The sequence below is a fragment of the Mandrillus leucophaeus genome, unplaced genomic scaffold, assembly GCF_000951045.1.
Source record: "Mandrillus leucophaeus isolate KB7577 unplaced genomic scaffold, Mleu.le_1.0 Scaffold108, whole genome shotgun sequence".
NCBI lineage: Eukaryota > Metazoa > Chordata > Mammalia > Primates > Cercopithecidae > Mandrillus > Mandrillus leucophaeus.
The window spans coordinates 1,266,763-1,288,403 of NW_012098987.1; the positions used below are offsets into that span (position 1 = coordinate 1,266,763).

The following is a 21,641-nucleotide window of genomic DNA, read 5'->3' on the forward strand; positions in this document are numbered from 1 at the left end:
CCAGCAATTATCTGGAATGAGAAATGGAATCTCCAGTTTTACTCTGTATTTTTCTTCCATTTGTTATAACACACAGCTATTTTAAAATAAATAGTGCAGCTTACTACTCTGACAAAAAGAGTATTATAAAACAATAGATACAGTATTGTTAGTATTGTGTACCATGTTAACATTCCCAAGAATTTTTGTAAAATAAAACACAAATCCTTCATACATTATAAACAAAGAATGGTGGCAAAGGGAAAAATAAATGGAGAAGAAAAAGATTTAGCTAACAGTAGATGTGTGTTAGGTATTTTTTATAACAGTAGGCCATAATGTAATTTTGAGAGCTAAAAACTGATTTTAAGACTGTCTGATACTAGCAAATGAATGAGGCTCAAACTCCTTATAGCTTAACATTCAAAACTCTAATCTCTCCCTATTCCAAAGCAACCCTTCCCATTCACATTAGTCTGTCTGTCATCCGTTAAACATCGGAATTCTATCTTCACACCTTAACTCATTCCCTCTGATCAGAATGTTCTTCCTTCCATTCCCTTCCCTGCCCCAATCTCTACATTTTTATCTATCCAAATCATACCAGTTTTTTAAGGATCAACTCAGCTACTGTCTCTGCTAAGACAGTCCCAGCCCTAAATTAACTTCTCCAGCTGGAATTAATCATTCCCTATGACCTTTGATAAACATTACTTTTATCATTCATTCAGTTCTCAAATGTCCTGCATTATACTTATCTTCTTTCTTGGATTACATTTTCTATAGGGCAGAGAACATAATACATATCTCAGAGGTCATACCACAGAATGGTTCATCAATAAATACTACTGAATGAAAAGAAAAAATTTAGCCCAATGATCATGTGCACAAAACCATCACTTTTTTCAGATTACCTAAATGTTGCAAGATAAACTAAAAATAAGAGTTGTACATATTGTTAAGATGACACATATTACATGAATTTAACTATTTAATCAAAACTTTTTTTTTTTGAGACACGGTTTCACTCTGTCGCCCAGGCTAGAGTGCAATGGCTTTATCATAGCTCACTACAGCCTTAAATCCTCAGCTCAAGTGATCCTCCCATCTCAGCATCCCAAGAGCTGGGACTACAGGCTGGAACCAACAAGCCCAGCTAATTTTTATTTTTAAGTTTTTTTTGTAGAGATGGGGTCTCCCTATGTCATACAGGTTCGTCTTGAACTCCTAGGCTCAAGCAATCCTCCCACCTCGGTAACCAAAACTTTCCTTAGTGAGATATCAAAGAAGTTGGGAAATATTATAGTTGAAATAGACACACGTATCTACATAAAATGAATGCCACAAAAATTCAAATTCATTGCACAGCAAATTTGAATTCTATCCATCCAGAGCAGGCATATGTTTCTCTTTTTATCCAAGATTAGAGTAAGCTGAAACACTGTTGAATCAACAACAAAGGAAATCGATACCAGAGTTTAACTTCACAGAAGGCCACTCTGCCTTGTGCTCCTTACTAAAGTAGGAAACCATGGATTGACAGCATCTGCAGTTGAGCACAACTGTCATGACAGCAAATTCTCATATAATTACACAGCACTAAAGACTTTAGACATTATCCCCCACAGATTTTCTAGATGTAAGTACTACTGTTAGTAAACTTTATTATAGTTACAGTTCTAGAATCCTAGTTGGAAAAAGTAGATTTAGGGGATACTGGCCCTGTATCCTCAGTGTGACAACTTGTTTTCATAGAAAGCTGGTGCCCACCTTGTGCCCAGGCACTGAGCTGGATGCTAACATGTACTATTTCTTTCAATCCTCGCAGAAACCTTGAGAAAAGAATTGTTATTCCCATTTTTACAGATTTCCGGGCAATTAAGACATAGAGAGTTCAACTTTCCTAAACTCACCCAGTTAGTAAGTAATGATGCTGATGTTTGAACAGTGAGTTGTCCAACTCCAAACCCATGTTCTTTCCACTGCCCTAACTCCACACAACAATTCCTGAAAGTCAAATCAAGAATACCATCTAGAGTGTGGGCATGGTGGCTCACGCCTGTAATCTCAGCACTTGGGGAAGCTGAGGCAGGAGGACTGCTTAAGGACAGGAGTTCCAGACCTCGGCAACATAACAAGACCTGTCTCTATAAAAAATTTAAAAGTTACCTGGGCAGGGTGGTCTGCGCCTGTAGTTTTAGTTGCCTCTGAGGCTGAGGTGGAAGGACTACTTGAGCCCAGGAGTTCAAGGGTGTAGTGACCTATGATCATGCCACTGCACTGCAGCTCGGGCAACAGAGTGAAACCCAATCTCTGGGTGGGGGAGGGGGGTGCAGGGGAAGGAATACCAGCCAGAAATTGACCAAAAGAAAAATCTATTGGAACAGAAAACCAAATATTGCATGTTCTCACTTGTAAGTGGGAGTAAACACTGAGTATACATGGACATAGAAGTGGGAACAATAGACACTGGGGACTACAAGGGGAACGGAGGGAGGCAGGTGCAGACTGAAAAACTACCTGTGGGTACTATGCTCACCACCTGGGTGATGGGATCATCTGTATCCCAAAACCCAAGCATCACAAAATACACTTATGTAATGAATCTGCACGTGTAACCCCTGAATCTAAAATAAAAGTTGAAATTACGGGGGTGAGGGGAGACTGAAGATTTCAGTTAGAATTTAGGTTGGGCATATAATGTTGGAGAATGAAAAGATGTCTACTATTTGTACGTGGAGGAAAACAAGATACAAATCAGATAGTAATTAGCCATTTTCTTTCAAGAATATCTATAATGTGAAATCAAATTTAGAATCGTTTGTGTGAGTTTTGCTCATACACTAAAGCTAACAAGAGTGTCAGGTAGGGGAAAAACTATTTTTATTCTCATATACTGTTGGTGACCAAAAATTGGCACTTTTTTACCATAATCAAAAAGTGTGATTTTATAATAATCAAAAAATGTTTGTATATACTGTGATCAAGTAATTCTACTTTTAGAACTTTGTCTGGAAAAAATAAGGAAATACACCAGGATTTAAACTACAGGAATGTTTGTTACAGTGCTGTTTGTATTTGCCAAAACTTGGAGCTTAAGTATCCAACAAAAAGATTGTACACATGAAAATGGTTAGGATGATAAATTTTATGTTACCTACATTTTACCACAGTTAAAAATTAAAACATTAAGAAGTATAAATTGGCCAAATAACACAGGCATGCAAAAGTTAGCTATATAACCATTAAAGATACCATAATGGAAGAATAATGACATGAAAATACACAAATTATATTAGCTAAAAAATAGTTCGCTAAATAGTATATATGGTTTAATTAAAAAATATATTATTAATATGTACATACATTTATAGACTAGAAGGATACACACACTCACACCCCCAAAACGTGAACTGTCTAATCACAGAATAGGAGCATTACTATTATTTTGTCCCTTTCTTTTAGCTTATCTATATTTTGTACTTCTTTGACAGACTCATATTACTAGCGTAATTTTTAAAAGGATAGAAGACTGAAGGATGTTAATGTCTTAGTTTAGGGAAGCAATACATCTGAGGTCATGATTCCTCAAACCACAAACACTACATTAGCAAGAGACATTGCCAAAGGAGTCAAGAATTTTTCTAGTTGCCCCCCAGACTCACACACAGTACCCTGATGACTTATTCATCTGTATGTTTCCAGAACCTCGCACAATAGCTGATATGTAAACATAAATGCTTAGAGAATGAACAGCTGCTTATATTTACATAGCACTCTATCTTGTATATAGGGAGTTCATGTACATCATCTCATTTGATCCCCCAATAACCTTGTGAAGTGGGCATAAACATTCCCATTTAGAAGCAAAAAACTGACAGTGGAGAATTAGATCTTAGGGTTACTAAACTAACACATCTCAGAAAAGAGAATGCATAAAGTTGTCAAGTAATAAGTTTTATGCTACACCACAAAGATATTAAAATGCATGCAAGTGTTCATTCAACAGTAAACACTTATTGAAGAGCCTCTAAATGCCAGGTACCTGTCTGTGTATGGGGAAATGCAGCAGTGAACAAATGCCACTAAATCCCTTCCCTGCCCTCATGAAGCTTATATTCCTGTTGGGGAGAGGGGAAAAGAAACAGAATATCAGGTTAAACAATGTTAAGAACTATGAGGAAGAGTAATGAAGAGTAAAGGGAGAATAAATTAGTTTTATTCTTCGAAGGATGGTCTGAGAAGGCTTCCTTGATGGCAGAAAGTCAAGTTAAAAAAAAAAAAAAAAAGGAGCCATGAGACTTATATTCTGAGAGAAGACATCAAATATAAAGGCCTCAAGGTGTCAAATGTGCTTGTAGTAACTAAAGAATAACAAGACCAATATGGCTAGACTGCAGGGAACCTTGGAAATCACTAGGAAAGGAGGTCAGTCAGCCTGAGACTTTAGGTTTAAAAATATAATTCTTTAATGTATTATCGATGAATAAAATCTGGAATTTCAACAACATTCACTTTTCTCTTTAATCCATTTTGTCCAAATAATATTTAAAAGCTAGAGGAAAAATCTACTAAAATATTACTTAGTTGTTCTATTTACATGATCTAATTTTTTATCATATTCTTATGGTGTACTCCAAAACTTTGTAAATGTTGTCTAACATCAGGGTCTAACTCAATTTCTGTAAAAGGAAGCAATGCACAATTTTAAAAGGCAATATGACTAAAGATGTTATTGGAACAACAAGGAAAACATGAGTATAGACTGTACATTAGATATTAATACTATGAAAAGTATTAGATTTCTTGAATGTAGTAACTGTATTGCAGATATACAGAAGAATACTTTTATTTTTAGAAGACACATGCAGTGGTGTGGTGATAAATGTTTAACAACTGGCTCAGAAAGGAAAAAAGGCCTTGGTTTGTAGCACTGCTAATTTCCATGGTATAAATACCGTTACCATGGCTGATTTCAAGTAACCAACTAGGTGTAGAGTTGAAATGAAATGTACACAATCAGCTTTTGCAAGCCAGTACCTGCCAGCTCTAGCATACTGCTGGATACATGTAGTATGTGGGGCTGAAGCGTCAAGATGTCTGCAACTTACACAAGTGGCCAACAGGTATATGAAGATATGTTCAACATTACTAATAACCAGAGAAATGCAAATCAAAACCACAATGAGATACAACCTTACTCAGGTTAGAACGGCTGGAGACAAAAGAAAACAAATGTTGGCAAGGATGTGGAGAAAAGGGGAACAGTTACACACGGTTGAGACTGTAAGTTATGACAGCCATTACGGAAAACAGGACAGAGGTTCCTCAACATATCAGAGATAGAACTACCATATCATCCAGCAATTCCACTACTGGGCATGTATATCCAAAGGAAATGAAATCAGCATGTTGAAGAGATATCTGTACTCCCATGTTTATTGCAGTACTATTCACAATAGCCAAGATATGGAATCAATCTCTGTCCATAAAGAAAATGTGGTACACACACACGTGCATACACATGATGGAATACTATAGAGCCACAAAAGGAATAAAATACTGTCATTTGCAACAACATAAATGAACCTGGAGGACATCGTGTTCAGTGAAATCAGCCAGACACAGAAAGACAAATACTGCAAGATCTCACTTTTGTGGAATCTTAAAAAAAGCTGTCATCATAGAAGCAGCGAGTAGAACAGTGGTTTCCAGAAACCGGGAAGGCAAAGGAGAGAATAGAGAGAGGTTGATCAACAGATACAAAGTTATAATTAGATAGGAGGAATAAATTCTGGTGCTCTACTGCATAGTAGGATGACTGAGGATAACCCTAAACTATTGTATATTACAAAATAGCTAGAAGAGGCTTTTGAATTATCCCACCACAAGGAAATGATAAATGCATGAGGTGAGAGATATGCTGAATACCCTGATTTAATTATTACACAATACATATATGTATTGGAACATCATACTGGACCTCATAAATATATACAATTGCAATGTGTCAACTGAAAAAAGTAGCAGTTTGAAATAATAAACAAAAAGGCTTTGCATTAAAAATAGAAAAAATAGACAACAAAACTCCATGTCTATCCATCCCACCCACCTATCCCACCTACTTATATGGAGATACAACAAAAGTTGTAAAATGTTAACAATTAATCTATGAAAAGGTAAATGGATGTTAATCGTAGTATTTCAACTCCTCAGTGGGTTTGAAATTTTTAATTATAATAATGGTAAAGCAAGCAAAGTATGGTAACTTAGAGAAATCCTATGGTCAGTTCTTTTATAAAATGAATAATAATTTTTTGTATATCAGCATCCTTCTGTCAAACATACCAAATATGATACAGACCTTTAAAGTTATTTTAAGACCAAAACAAACAAAAAGAAGTTTGTCAATATCAAGGGCTAAAATTGTACATTCTCTTACTGTTAAAAATTTAAGTAGAAATGGCCAACTAGATAATGATCTCTCTCACAAACCATGATCTCTCTTCACAAAAGAAAATCGCTAATGTGATGGAAAATGTAAATGCATTTTCTAGATGTTATGATAAAGTTTTATAAATAACCTAATTTCAGATACTGATGCTAAATTAATTCCATTCAGGAATATACATTTGGTTGAGTGGGAAACAAAAATATGAAAACTTTAAATATTAATTTGTTTATTCCCAAATACAGATTGGTCATGTTCCCAAAAGGGATATGTTTAAGTTTGACCATTATTTAGGCTTAAATATTACTGACAAGCAACATAAGTTATGATTAGATTCCCAGAAGAGTCTACCAAAGGTTTCTTAACCTATAATGGCCATCTTGCAGCATCATGGAACAAATCTAAATTCTGGGTCACAGAAGCAGAAGGCCCATGATCCAAGCACTGTATCAATCCTAGGTAATACTCTGAAATAAAGAAAAAAGCAATTTTGGGCAACATCTCACCGCTCTGTATTTTCCATCAGCCTCTTTCTAGTTCCCACCTCTGCCTCACTCTCCGCCCTGATGCTGCTCTAAACTGTTCATTATGGTCTACTATCACCCAGAAACAGTGGGTTGTGTTCCGAATTACCTACTTTCCCTCTCCCATTGCATTTGCATTAAAGATTGGGTAGTTCAATGCTGGTTTTGATTTTTTTCTATGTGGTTGTATATTTCAGAAGACAAAGTTGAAAGTGACATAATAAGTGTCCATTGATCTTTTATGCTTGTTACAACTAGTTTTCAAAACGGAGTTCTGAAACACTCATTTCCTCAGTGCAGCTGTTCCAAGTTGTGTATTCTTGTTAGCAGAGGAAACCACTCAGCAATCCCTACCCAGTGCTAGGCATATGTTAAGTGCCAAACCATATGTTCTCAGTTTACCTTTCCCACAAGGCTTAAGGTTGATGGTATTAGAGCAAAAAGACAAAACCGTTGTTCAGAAAGGCTGTGTAATTTTTTCAAGGTCATTTGGCTGGTAAGTGCCGAAGTTAGAATTTCAATCTAAATCCGATCCTAAAAGCTTAGTGTCTTAACTTTTCTTGCATTATAGTACGCTGCTAAAAGGAAACCATTTAAACTAAAATATGACCATCATTTCAACCATCCTTGAAAAATGTATAACTAAGTATACATTTATTAATCCAAGTGAATCTCTAGTTTGGTATAATTTCTGTCAGGATAGCAAGAGGAAACTAAAAGTTATAAAATCCTCATACTGTGTGAATAGCACCAACTAAAATGCAGCTGGCTGTGTTTGAGAAGACCTGGCCCTTTGCTCATCTATACAAATAATCCTGCCCACAGAGTAAATTAGTCCACATTTATATAGCATTTCACAGCTTACTATGTTCTTTGACACATTATCTTAGTTGAAGCTCTCAAGCAACACCCCTGGCCAGCTACATCTTCCAGATAAGAAAACAGGTTTGGGACTTAGTCCAAGAATGGGTCCCAAATCTAAACTATAAATCCTTTGAGTTTTTTTCCTATTACTCTATCCGACTTGTACTTTCTTATACTCATAAACCTGAGGTTTACCAATTTGAACATACAGACATTCTCCCTCTCTCTCAGAAACAGCAACAGGAGCAAATTCAGCACAGGGGGTGGACGTCAGAGAGCTTCTAGCAAATGTTTGTGCATGAATCATCTGTTAGTCAGATGTATATAAACTGGAAACTATTGTCACCAAACGGCTTTTGCCTACTTTGAAGATATTTTATAGTGTTTTAATTCCATAAGATATGATTAATTAAGAAATATAATCTTTATTTTATTTTATTATTTTTTTTGAGACTGAGTCTTGCTCTGTCGCCCAGGCTGGAGTGCAGGGGCGTGATCTCGGCTCACAGCAAGCTCCGCCTCCCAGGTTCACTCCATTCACCTGCCTCAGCCTCCTGAGTAGCTGAGACTATAGGTGCCCGCCACCATGCCTGGCTAATTTTTTTTTTTATTTTTAGTAGAGATGGGGTTTCACCATGTTAGCCAGGATAATCTCGATCTCCTGACCTCATGATCCACCCGCCTCGGCCTCCCAAAGTGCTGGGATTACAGGCGTGAGCCACCGCGCCTAGCGAAATATAACCTTTATTTAAGTAAGTTATGGACAGTATCCTTCAATGTATTTCCAAAAAATTGTGTATAAAATTGTGATAAGAACCTAACAGTCATTAACTCAAACCAATCCCTAAACTGGCAGAATTTCAGCTGGTATCAGTAAAACAGTCAAAGATTGCTACCCAGCTGCTCCTACCTATCTGCTCCACAAACACTGAGACATACAAGTCTTCTTTCATTTAACAAATATGTATTAAACACCTATGCACCTACCATGTACAAGACTGCTTACTAAATGATGGGAATACAGGTGTGAATAAGAGACAAGGTTTCTGGACTCACAAAACTTAAAATCTAGCTGTAGAGACAGACAATAAACAAAAGAAATTTAAAAATGTTGTCAATGCTATGAAGGAAATACAGGCTGCTCAGACACAGAATAACAAGGGATATCTCATTTAATAAATTACAGCAATTAACATTCACTGAGCACTTTAGATAGGGTAGTGACAGAAAACCTCTCTGAAAAAATGACAGTTAAGTTCTATAACAAAAGAATGACATGGAGCCGCCAATGTGATGACTGGGGAGAAAGGCTTTCTAGGCAGCAGGAATTGCGCATACAAGATCCTGAGTGGTAATTAAAAACCTAAAAGGCAGTTAGTGGGGCTGGATATGGTAAACAAGGGGAAGAGATGAGTATCTTTTACATGGAAAGGGAAATATGAGAAATCTCAACTCAAATCATTACTAGGAATTGTGGTATTACACACGGGCTCTTAGTCTAATATTTTTGATTATCAACTGGCATTTTTTACCTATTCCATCCTGTTTTACTTAAGTAAGAGTCTGGGCCAGGTGCAATGCCACACACCTGTAATCCCAGCACTTTGAGAGGCCAAGGCAGGAGGATTGCTTGAGCCCATAAGAGTGAGAACAGCCTGGGCAACATAGTGAGACCCCATCTCTCTAAATAAATAAATAAATAAATAAATAAATAATAAGACAATTAGCCAGGCATAGTGGTGTGCACCTGTAGTCCCAGCTACTCTGGAGGTTTAAGCAGGATGATCTCTTGATCCCAGGAGTTGGAGGCTACAGTGAATTATGATTGCACCACTGTACTCCAGTCTGAGTGACAGAGTAAGACCCTGCCTCATGAAAAAGAAAAAGTCTTACGTGAAGAGCTATTCTGATTTTTCACCTATTTGAGCCAAGACAGAATTAACTATTAACAAATTGACTTTGGTTTACCTACTAAGAAGTACTGTTCCCAAGTACTACAATTTTGCCTTTTCATTATCGAAAAAAAAAATCAGTATTATTAGTCTGAGTTTAATATTTCCAGTTTTTAAAATCCCCAGCCTCAAAAAGGGTGAAAACATTTTCATAATTAGATCCAAAGGCGAGAAAGGCAAAAGAATAAATATAAATATTCTTTAACAACTAATTTTTTTCTACATTTGTTCACAACGCAGAATGCTCAGACCCCATGGGTTTCTTCAGTTCTTGAAGAGAAAATCAATTTTTAAGTCACTCTCCTTATATACACATTTGCCTCTCAGTTCTGCCTTCCAATTATCTTTTTTTCTCATTCTTCAAAGAAATGACAGAGTTTAGTCCACTGAATCATTTCCTTCTTACTGGATGACAGGCAAAAACACAGACGGGGTATTTCTATGTCAACCCCTTTAGTATCTGAATCTCAGAAGTTGTATCAAGCCAGTGATTATTTGACAGCTACTGATGTCAAGACTCATCAACATAAATGGATGAAAGACCAACAGTAGCCAGCTTTTAACTTGAGATCACAGTGAATATACAAAACATGCAGCTGAATTAGCCCCCTTCTTTTGTCTTCCTCAGCTTTCACTAACTGACTGGCTTCTTCTTTAGAAAATGTCCAAAAATAATAGTTTATATTTGAATGCTAAGTGTCAGCCACTGTTTTAAGCACATCACATACATTAATTTAATCCTCAAAATAACCATGAGCTGAGGTACTATTACTTTCCCTATTGTAAAGATAAAAGCTGAGGCAGAGAGGATACGCAGCTTTCCAAGATCACAATACTTACCAAATACCTGTTTTGAGTTTTCCTCAAGTATTTTTAAACCACTTTGGTCCCAAAATCTTACAGTATTTTAACATTAGTTACTGCTACCAGTCAGGGAGCTTAAGAGCATATGCTCAAGTTCACTTCACATCTGAGCATGCCCTTTTATTAGCTGTGTAACCTTGGGTAAGTTAACAAACTTCTCTCTGTGACTCAGTTTCATTTATCCATAAAACAGAGATGACAACAGCATCTATTTCCTTGAGTATCTGTGAGGATTAAATGAGTTATATATGTGAAGTACTTAAGACAGTGCCTGGCACATAGTATGAACAAGTATTAGCTATTGTTATTCATACTATCACCACCACCTCTACCTGGGAATTTAGCAAAAGGCTGCTTTATTTAATCTAGTCAATATTTCTTCTCCAACATCTGCCATTTCTTTTGTTTGACTTACATCAACTAACAATGAACTATACTTAGCAAGCAATGCACCTAATTGCTTTGCTACATTTTTCTAGTCCTTAACACTTCTTTCCTCTTATTTCACCTGCCTAGGAGTGAATTGTTTGAGGTTAACAGGGTTGCATTATGCTACAGTTAAGTTCATAAACCACTGGAATTCTAACGCTAATGTCTAAATTTGTAATATAGCCAATATGGAGGAAAAAACTAAGCACTTCTCTGTTTTAACCTCAAAAACAAAAACCCCAAAATAGTGTGGTGTTTTGTTTGTGGAACACATTTTGTACTAATAGTTTTAACTTAAAGATCAATAGCCTACAATGTTTTTGAATATGAATTGTAACAGTAGATTTAAATTACTAATTTATTGATGATTTATTTTACAGGTCTTAATCCTTCACAGCAGTTTTGATAAGCTCAGCTATCAAAAATACAAAATTAGAAATACATTTACAACATAACCTAATATGTTTTTAATTACTTCTACACTAAGACCACATTTATTTTTAAATAGAGATAGGGTCTTGTTATGTTGCCCAGGGTGGTCTTGAACTCAAGGTGGTCTCGGTCTCAAGCTCAAGCTATCAACCCGCCTCAGCCTCCCAAAGTGCTGGGATTACAGGCATGAGTCACCGCAACAGGCCATGGACCACACTTTAGACTTCTCTTGAAACACCAGCTATTCAATATACACACAGATCTAGAACCAGGTCCAAACTTGTACATCCCTGAGTCAAAGGTGGAATAACATTAAATTTTCCAGCTGCCCAGCTCTAGTCAGCTGTTAACATCACTTAAAAATCTAATTATTCCAGAAAGCTTAGTCCACCCATGTCATCCTTGACATATAGAAGTCATAACTGTAATAGCAAATGACAATATAAAGAAACACATTATACATATACTGCAAGTATCCTTCTGTAGCTTTTATATTTTCTCAGATAACTATATATTGAAAAATTATTAATCTGCTCGAGCCTTAGCAGGTTGAACACTATGAATGCAAAACAAAACAAAATAGCGTTAGGTTATTAAACATTTCATTATTTCTTCTGTTGAGTGTATCTTATAACTGACCAATATATAAGCATCTATAGTGTTTATTTAGCATAATAAATGCTATTATTTATTTAATATCTGCTATGTGCCAAGCACTGTCATATTTCATTCTAACTGTGAGAAGTTGGAATTATTCCCATTTTACAGATAAGGAAACTGAGACCCTTAGAGGTTATGTGATGAAGATTAGAGAGCAAGCAAATAATGGAACAAGGATAAAAACACAAAAGCTTGTGCTAATGACAACATCTAAGACTCATCTTTGGCAGTGTTACCCAAGTAATGTTATATTATTGTTTAAAATTAAATTTTTTACCTTTACAGTGAAATACTATTGACTATTGTGAAATGTAGCTATCATGCTATACCATAACATCTTATTTGAAAATATAGTAGAAACTCCTGATCTTCAGATAATTTTTTCTATTGGCTATCAGTTTGTTTTTATGGAGGGTATAGAGAGCAGAATTGACCAATGCTCCCCATACCTTCCATAAAAACAGACAGTCAATAGAAAAAGAATTAAGCTTTTTTTCCTGACCCCCACCTTAGACTTTTACTGTTAGCCAACCAACTATAACACTCAATCATGTAGGATAAGAGGCTATTGTATTTATTTAGAAACTTTAACTCTTTGAGGTACAGCTGTGTCCCACGAAACTAGTATCTGAGTCGCTACATTAAAATTCACACTTTACTCACATTCTGAATGAGTAGCTGAGAAGTTCTCCTATTTATGTTCATCTTATAGAAAACTTAGTGTTAAGTATAGTTATCTAATTCTCTAGCTTAGAGACTAAAAGCAGGAAAATTAAAAGGTGGCAAGGATAAATATATTAACAAAAACTATTGACATCCAGGGAACATAAAAATCAGAATAAAAAAGATAGGCTGAGATAGTTTAAACTAGAGACAAAAAAAAATCTCAAACCAGAAGCATGAACATTTTTAAAATGTCTCCATATATCATGATTACAACTGAAAATATTTTGACGTTTAAAAAGTTTCAATTATCCAGAAAAGTAATTTCTATAGGATAGTTCTTTAGATACCAATGTAGTTTAAAAAAAAAAAATGAAGTATAACTGTTTTCTTGTTAAGAGTTGTCCATAACTGTGCCTTTCAAATTGCAGGTCATCATGACCCATTAATTGGTGAAGAAATCAATTCAATGGGTGGTGGCAGCAATTTTTCAAAACGTAAAACAGAATAGAAAATACAACACTACATTGCGCACAGTAAGGGTAAGTACATTTGTGAAAAGCTTATTTCAGTATTTCTGTACTAGTTTGCTAAGTAAAAGATTACTTACACAGGTCTTAGTAAAAGAAAAAAAAAAGCCATGGGTCTAAAGGTTTATGTTATTATTATGGAATATAATCACAATACTAAACTCACAATCCCATCATCTTTACCTGAGAATGCTAAAGAAAGCTATAATTTTTAAGGTGAAAACTTCTTTGGAAATCTTGATGAATAAATTTGTTTGCCCTAAAAATCTGTATCAGTACACAACTAAACATTTTATTGTGTTTAACACTCGTTTTGGCTGCAAATACTATTTCAAAAACTGCTTATGACTGTAAAGCAACTTTTCAAAACAATTCAAAATAAATAGTGACTTTGATTTTATTTGCTTGTTTATTCTGAGATTCAATTACTAACCTTGGTGCCATTTTTCCAAAGTCATTGATGTAATCTAAAAATCTAAACTTGGTATATTCTACACAAGGAACCTGCTCATGAGCAATACACTTACTAATACTTGATACACACATAGCTGCTGCCTAATTGTATATCATAGCCAACACCTAAAACTAATTTAACTCACTAAATTAAGTACGGTTTTCTCCAATTCCTTCTGGTGCATTTCAATAGACCTATTTTACCCAGAGAATTTGTAATTACTTTGAAAAAATATATGGAAAAATAACCAGTTTAATATATATAAATTTTAAAATAAGCATCTAATTCGTTGGATAAATTAATATTTGCAATCCTAAAGACTTGGATTTGGAAGGAAATCTGTCATCTAGTCCAGCCCCCTACCAAATAAAATAATCCCCACTTCACAGTGTTCCTTGGAATCAAACTCATATCTGACGGAAAAGCTCTCACTACTAACCATTATTATATTAACATTTTCTAAAATTGGTTCTTGCCATTAATCAGAAGACTGATTAAACAATTACCTTGAAATCCTTGAAAAACAGTGTATATAATATTCTTACAAATCCTGAAAATACAGGTTTAAAAAGGAAGTGACATTTACTTATCACTAGGGATTTCAGTGGCCCAAACTGTCCATATGCTGGTATACTGAATACTGGAGTACTCTGCAAACTTTTGGAGTTTGCTTAAAGCACAAAAATCAACTAATCAAAGTAGTAATAAAATAATACTTATCAACTCAAAATCTTAAGTTTTCTCTTCATTTTATCAAGTTCACATTCAAGTTTAAAAAGCTTATGAACTTCTTGAAAGCTGAAGTTAATTGACTGCCTAAAAACGAGCAAGTACAACTCTAAAATACCTGTATTGTGGCAACAGATACAAATACCGTTCTTTACTTTCATTTTGAGATACACTAGAATCTCTCTTGAAGCTACGGTTTCAGAAGCACTTTTGTTAAAAAAGCTTAACCTTCTCTTCCATATGCCTTTCTCTACCTCACCAGCTGGAATCTGTCACAAAAACAGATAATCACATATGATACAGAAATAGTTGATCCTACTGCAGAATTAGGTTAACACTTCTAAATTGAGGCATAGAAAAGAAGGGGGTGGGGGAACAAGCCCTACTTAAATAATTTACCTCGGTCTGGCTTCATTTTCACAACCAATTTTCACCCAAAGTGCTGTGAAATGCACGTGTGGGTTCTTTCAACAGGCTCGCCGCTGATTCTACGGCTTCTGCTTCGTTTTCAAAATGCTGAAAGAGATAAAAATAAAATTAATCTGGCCCTATTCTAATACCCGGACCTTGCAAGTAAACTACTGTTAAGTTAGGCCTCTTCCTGGCACCAACTGCGGTGACAGCACCCTCGGCTGGTCTGAAAAAAGCAAAACTCTCTTTGCACCGCCTCCCCCATCTCCTCCGGATCGAGCACCCTCTTCCCTGCCTCTGTGCTCTCCAGGCCAATGTGTCCTCTGACACACAGTCTCTGAACCAAAGCGGGATCTATTTATAACCTGGAGGTACAGGCAAGAAGAAGAAAAAGATTCGAGCAACACAAACTAACCCCTTCGTACAAAAACGCCTCTGGCAACAGAGGCACCTCCGCAGGGCTGGTATGGAAATTCTTCCACCTGGTGCCTGGGCGCAGCCAACTCTTCCAGTCCCCTGCGCCTCCCGAGCGCTCCGCCCGCCCCGCCGGGCCTCACCTGTGTAATTACCCTCTGGCTAGCCTTCCTGCGGCAACCGCGGCCAAGTTTACACAGAAACCCGAGTCACCTCCTCCTGCCCAGCCCCCAGCCCCAAACGAACTCTTCCGGGCTGTCCCGGGGCGACCCTACCAACTCCCAACCAGTCCTCCGCGGCCGGCTCCGGGGGAGGTGTTTACAGCCGGGGGCTTGCCCCCTGCTCTGCGCAGCCCCTTCCGTCCCGCCGCGGCCCCGGATTTCCTTCAGCCCCGCCGCACCGAGCGCCGCGCCTGCCCCTCTCCCTGCCGGAGAGTTGTTTTCATGGCGCTCTCGGGCTGGCCGGCTCCTCGGCTCCCTCGGCCGACCTCTGCTGACTAACTCGCTCTCCTCTCTCGTCCCAATCCCGCCTCCTCTTGGCACTTCTCTCCACCGCTCGCCCAGCGGCTCACATCACACTCCCACCTCAGACCTCAGGCTCCGAGAGGCGCAGGGCCGGCGGGAGCGGAGTGTGGAGCGCAGCGGCCCCAGGGGCTGCCTCAGGGGACCGTGGGGACCCGAGACGACCAGCCCGAAGCGGCTCCCCGGCGCCCCTGTGGCCATCCACCCGCGCCTCAGCCACCGCCTCGCTCCGCTCCCTACGCTCAGCCCCTCGCCCTGCCTGACTGGCACCGGAGCCCCGCGGCCCCCGGGCTTCCCCCGCCCGTATCTCCAGCCGGCCCTCTTGCCCAGAGCTTCTGCCAGCTCCTTGCCCGCCCGCTGTCTCTAGCTCTGGCGCCCGGGCTCCCCGTCCCCCTCGCTCGGCCAGTTCTTTCTCTGCTGTTTGCCCTGTCAAAACACTGCCTGGGTCACGTGTCCCGACAACAGCCAACCCACTCCGCTCGTCACTTCCTCCCCGGCGGCCTCCGCGGCCCTGGCGCCCAGTTGCTATGGCAATGCCGCCGCTCGCCCCGGGGCGCTAGTTTGGGACCGGGTTTTCGGTGCAGGTGCTCGGCGGGTGCGACGGCGCTGGAGATGGCGGCCGGGAGGCACCGGCGGAATACGGGAAGCCTGAGAGGTCCCAGGCACTTCGGCTGCTCCCCCAGCCGGCCCAGGCGCGCCTGGATTCTGAGACTAGGAATCGGAGGAGCTGCGCTATTAGAGCGCAGGGTAACTGGGGAGATGTCATCCAAGGGCCTGCCCCAGACGTGGAGGATAATTATAGTCTCCTCCTCCTCCTCCTCCACACGGGATGCTGGCGCAGAGTTGTGATCGAGCCCCAAGTGGATTGCAGCGCATAATGGAACCCGGGTGTAATGTGGCCGGGACAGGAGGGTGGGCAGCTATGCGGGTCAGGGAGTGGGATAATTTAAGAACAGGAAGCCCACCCCCACCCTAGATTTTCCCAAATCACTAAGGATTTTAGTAGGATTCAGAACCCAAGCTTCCAAGACACTGGCTGTGCTAAAAATAATCTTCATAACTTCTAAAACACTGACTCATGGGCAGGAGGACACTTTGACAGCATGTTATTGTTGGGGAGCTGTAATTTTGTTGTTGTGCTATAGCAATGTGACATGATGACATTTCGTGTTGTGATGTTGTCGTCATTTAAACACAAACAGATGACAAGAATCTGCTGTACTTAAAAAAACCCAATCTTAACAAGCGCTGCAGCTATTAGCTACTCAATCTGTAGACAAAGTACATCTGGGGCATGAGCCCAAATGGAGACAGGTAAAAATTTGCAAGGCTCTTTGGTTTCATTAGAAAAAGTTTTTTTTTAGATATAATTTTGCATAAAAGGATCACAACAGGAAAGTACTAGGACAAGTCTAAGGCAATTTTATTTGTGCCTTTCTTTTTTTTTTTTTTTTTTAACAATGAGCCTATTATTTTCACATCAGAAGAGTTTTATAAAGTGCAAGATTGACAGTTCTATTTTTTTGGGGGCCTCAGATAAAGTTCTTATGAAAAAAGCATGAAATATTTAAAAAGCAACATTTTCTACTGCTTAGATATGTACAGTAAAATAACATGTACAACTGAAATTGTTAACCTTAACTCCACGATTGTATCTAATCAGAGCAGAGAGAACATTCAGGAGGGTAACATTTCATTTTCTCTGAAATGTTCTGGCATCATGAAGATGAAACTGACAAATGGCAACAGTTCTTTAATCTATAAAATGCTACAAATATTAAATCCCAGTGGATTTGACTTTGATATTATTGAATACTGTATTATGTAGTTTTTAAAAAATGAACTGAAGTTTTACTTGTTCTACAATCACTTTGCAATTAACCTTGGTAATGGGAGACAGAACAGTTACAGATAAGCCAAAAACCTAAATTTAGCACAACAGCTGGGACCAAATAACAGCTATTGTAAAAGGCTTACTGGGTGAACAGGCAGCAAAATCTGGTTTAGCTTCTTTCTTCCTCTATCTAATGCAAAAGAGGTAAAAAGATCAGGAAATGTTGAGAGCAGAAGCCAAGACTATTAGTGTGTAGCACAAACTATTCTCTCTTAAATAATTTTTAACAGCACGTGTGTAAATGATGATGTCAACATTTCTTAGACTAACCTGAAGTTTTTTTAAAATTTAGAATCTTAAACCTGTTCAAAAATGTGAAATCATCATGGCAGTAGAAAAAGTATTTAAAAGGTGTATTTCTGACTCATTATTCAAATTGTTTCATTCCATTATATGCATTTACTGAATACTACCTGCTAGGCACATACAAGTCTCTGAGAATATAAACGTCACCAAAACCAGATAGGGTCACTACTCTCAAGGAGCTTACAGTACTATTACAGTTACATGGCCCTAATCGAGTCATATTCTAAAATCTTTGTTTCACCTATAAAATTGAGGTGTTTAGACTCTGACAATAGTTATTGCTTTCTTTTATCTTATGATTATGTAACACATGTTCAGAATGTTTGGAAATAATGACTTGAAATGGCAATTCACTCTAAGGTGCTCTGTTCACACCTCAGAGCACGTAAGCAGAACAAATGTTGGTGAAGGGTAAGGGTAAGCAAGGGAATCAAGATAGCTGGCAAGAACCTTACCCTCTTTTCATCTGATTTGCTTTCCATTTTGCTTTCCCCTAGGGTTCCGAAGCCATATATGAGTAACTAACTTCAAAAAACCTTAATTCATCTTCGGCAACTCATCCTCATCCCCTCAACTTTTACAGATTTTGTTGAAATGGGTGGTGTATGATCAATCTGTAATGACTGTCTCTAAGTTCTTTTACTTATTAAGGTGATGAGGATAACTGGTTTGCTCACTTTATGAATACAAGGCTGTTACTATGACCAAAGTCATGGAACCAGTCCAGACTACCAGGATGAGCTCCCCCAGAGCAGGGATTGGTACCTTTTTCTTTCTTGTATCCCTAGCACTTACCAAAGAACTGGATATAAAGTAGGAGCTCAGTGTTAACCTTTGTATTCTCCAATATGCTTTTCTTGTGCATGCCTATCTTCTGCACGTCTAATACTGGCTGGCATTTTCTCCCTAGTGGGATAAAGCTAGAGGTGAGAAATTGGTGGGTAGCACAAATTTCATTTGTAAATGATACATTTTCATTATACTTTTGAGGCAATGTGGCAATGTATACATTATATGTTGTCTCATAATAGTAGCAACCCATTGTGGGTTGAAATGTGTTCTCCCCTCAAAAAAAAAAAAAAAAAAAAAAAAGATATGTTGCAGTCCTACTCTCATCCCCCATCTGTGAATGTAAACTTAGATATATGTACAGTAATGAAGTTAAGATGAGGTGGATCATTAGGGTAGATTCCAAATCCATTGACTAGTGTCCTGATAAGGAGAGGTTTGAAGGCAGAAGACACACAGGGAAGATGACCATGTGACTAAGAAAGAGAATGGAGGTTCTGAATGGTTACACAAACATGAAGATCTTTAATTCTGTAAAAGTTACAGTAAATGAGTGAAAAGTGTTAAGATCTCTCTAGTATCTTAAAAGAACAACTCTATGACCCACAGCTAGAGAATAATCATGAATAAGTGGTTGAGAATCAAATGAAGATACATTATTTTAAAGATGGTAATCAGTACATCTTATTCACCATGAAATTTTGTAGAAATAAAGATGAGTAGAATTAAAATGTATAAATAAATCTGTTCTTGCAAAGATAAAAAAACAAACTGTGTACTTTTAGTACCTGTTGAAACAAGATGAAATGCAAGCTATCTTTTCCATATCTAAATTGTTTCTCATTATCCGCTTAAATTCAGTACAGTTAATTTCTAAGAGAGAAAAATCATGGAGTCATTGCTAAGGCATTGGCTTCTGTAAACAACCCTCTACCTTCACATAAGTTGGTTGTCTGGCTTATTCTTTTTTGAGGTTCCTGTTTGTCTACCCTCTAAAACCACAGGTATAAGGAAGTAAAAATGTATTCTTTCTGGTCCCAGCCTGCATAAGTGTCTTAGGGCTTAGAAACACAAGGGCCTCTAAACTTCAAGGTGGATAAACCTTTAATTAATCTGACCATTTTGCTAAGCTTCTGGAGGTCTCTAAGCCACCAAGACTTAATGTCTTTTTAAAGAATAATAATGGCCGTTTTTCATGACAGTAACTGTGCTCAGCATTTTACATATATTATGTATTTGATCCAAAGAGGGTGATAACTATTTCTCAGATTAGGAAATTGAGGCTCAGAGAAACAAGTAACTTTCCCAAAGCTATACATAATAAGTAGAAGGCAACTGCTTCCTGAATAGGCTCATTTAATTTCTACTATAATATTCTGAAAGAAGTTAAATAATTTTCAAAATTTTCAAGTGGGTAAATTATGGCTCAGAAATGTTGAGAAATGGTTCTGCATTTAGAATTTAAATTGGTTGCTATACACTTAGGCTTAGTGCTTTAAGATATAAGTTCTAAATCAAATAGCTCTGGTTAGTTTGTTATATGTACACCCCAAAGAGCAAATGGTCATCCTCAGATAATAGCAGCTGTACTTAAGTCATAAGCACTATTCTGAATGATTTATATATTTATTAGTCCATTTAATACAACATCCCTATGAAATATTATCCCTATTTTATAACCAAATAAACAGGAAAGGGCAAGTTAAATAATTTGCCCAAGTTTAAGCAGTTAGGCAGTAGCAGAGTCAGGATTCATACCTAGTGAGCATGACTTGAGAGCATATGTTCTTACCCACTATTTGTTACAGGTCTCTTAGTTTCATTTTCCACCCAAACCCTGCACCTTCCTGACACTGGGCTTCTGCCCTACACGAGATCCCCACCCCCAACTACTATGGAAACCCTTCTGGACTTTCAGGGCCCAAAGTCTCACCTCACAATGTCTTTTAGAACCCATACACTCACACACACCATCTGTCTTTTTTCTGAACACATATTTATGATCTTAAAACTGCATATTCCTTTTATATTTTAAGGGCAGATGGACTGACTTCCAAATCCTTTGTCTTGTTGAATAGCACCAGCCTAGGCACAAAGATTCAAGGCTGTCACTATTCTCTAGAACTGCCCTGGCCTATACAGTAACTATAGTCATCTGTGGTTATTGAGTGCTTGAAATGTGACTAGTGAAACTGAGAAACTGAATTGTTAATTTTAATTAATTTAAATATAACTTTTCAGCTGGGCATGGTAGCTCATGGCTGTAATTCTGGCACTTTAGGAGGCCCAGGTGGGAGGCTTGCTTGAGGTCAGGAATTTGAGACCATCCTGGGCAACATAGGGAGACCATTGTCTCTATAAAAATGTTAGAAAGCTAGCCAGGCATGATGGCATGAGCCTGTAGTCCTAGCTACTCAGGAAGCTGAGGCAGGAGGATCACTTGAGCCCAGGAGTTCAAGACTGCAGTGAGCTATGATTGTGCCCCTGCACTCCAACCTAGGCAACACTGCAAGATCCTGTCTCTAAAAACAAACAAACAAATTTTCAATAATTGAACTCATTTTTAAAGCTAAGTATGCTTGGAACAACTGAGTATATGAATCTAATTTTTTTTACACTTGATCTCAGCCAAAAGGCCAAGAAGTGAATCTAATTTTTTAACTGCAGATTTTAGGAAATCTAAATACAGATCAGGTTTTCTTTTTTCCCCAGATTTTTAAAGTTCTTCCAAGAGACAGGGTCTTGCTCTGTTACTCGGGCTAGAGTGCAGTGGTG

General features: G+C 38.0%; 1 protein-coding gene across 3 annotated transcripts in view; it reads right to left on the reverse strand.

Moving 5' to 3' along the window:
- FAM214A (family with sequence similarity 214, member A) overlaps positions 1-16,300 on the reverse strand; it is a 99,476-nt gene extending 83,176 nt beyond the window's left edge. The window contains exons 1-2 of one of the 3 annotated variants that reach the window (XR_001006720.1): positions 15,358-15,682; positions 14,931-15,047 (exon numbers count right to left, since the gene is read on the reverse strand). Coding sequence is in view for 2 of the 3 variants with exons in the window: in XM_011986420.1 (XP_011841810.1) it covers positions 14,931-14,946 (16 nt within the window). In the remaining variant the exon portion in view is untranslated. Of the gene's footprint in view, positions 1-14,930; positions 15,048-15,357; positions 15,683-15,756 lie in introns of those variants that run through there. The other 2 variants (XM_011986420.1, XM_011986412.1) reach the window with 2 other exon arrangements.
- Positions 16,301-21,641: the final 5,341 nt, after the last annotated feature.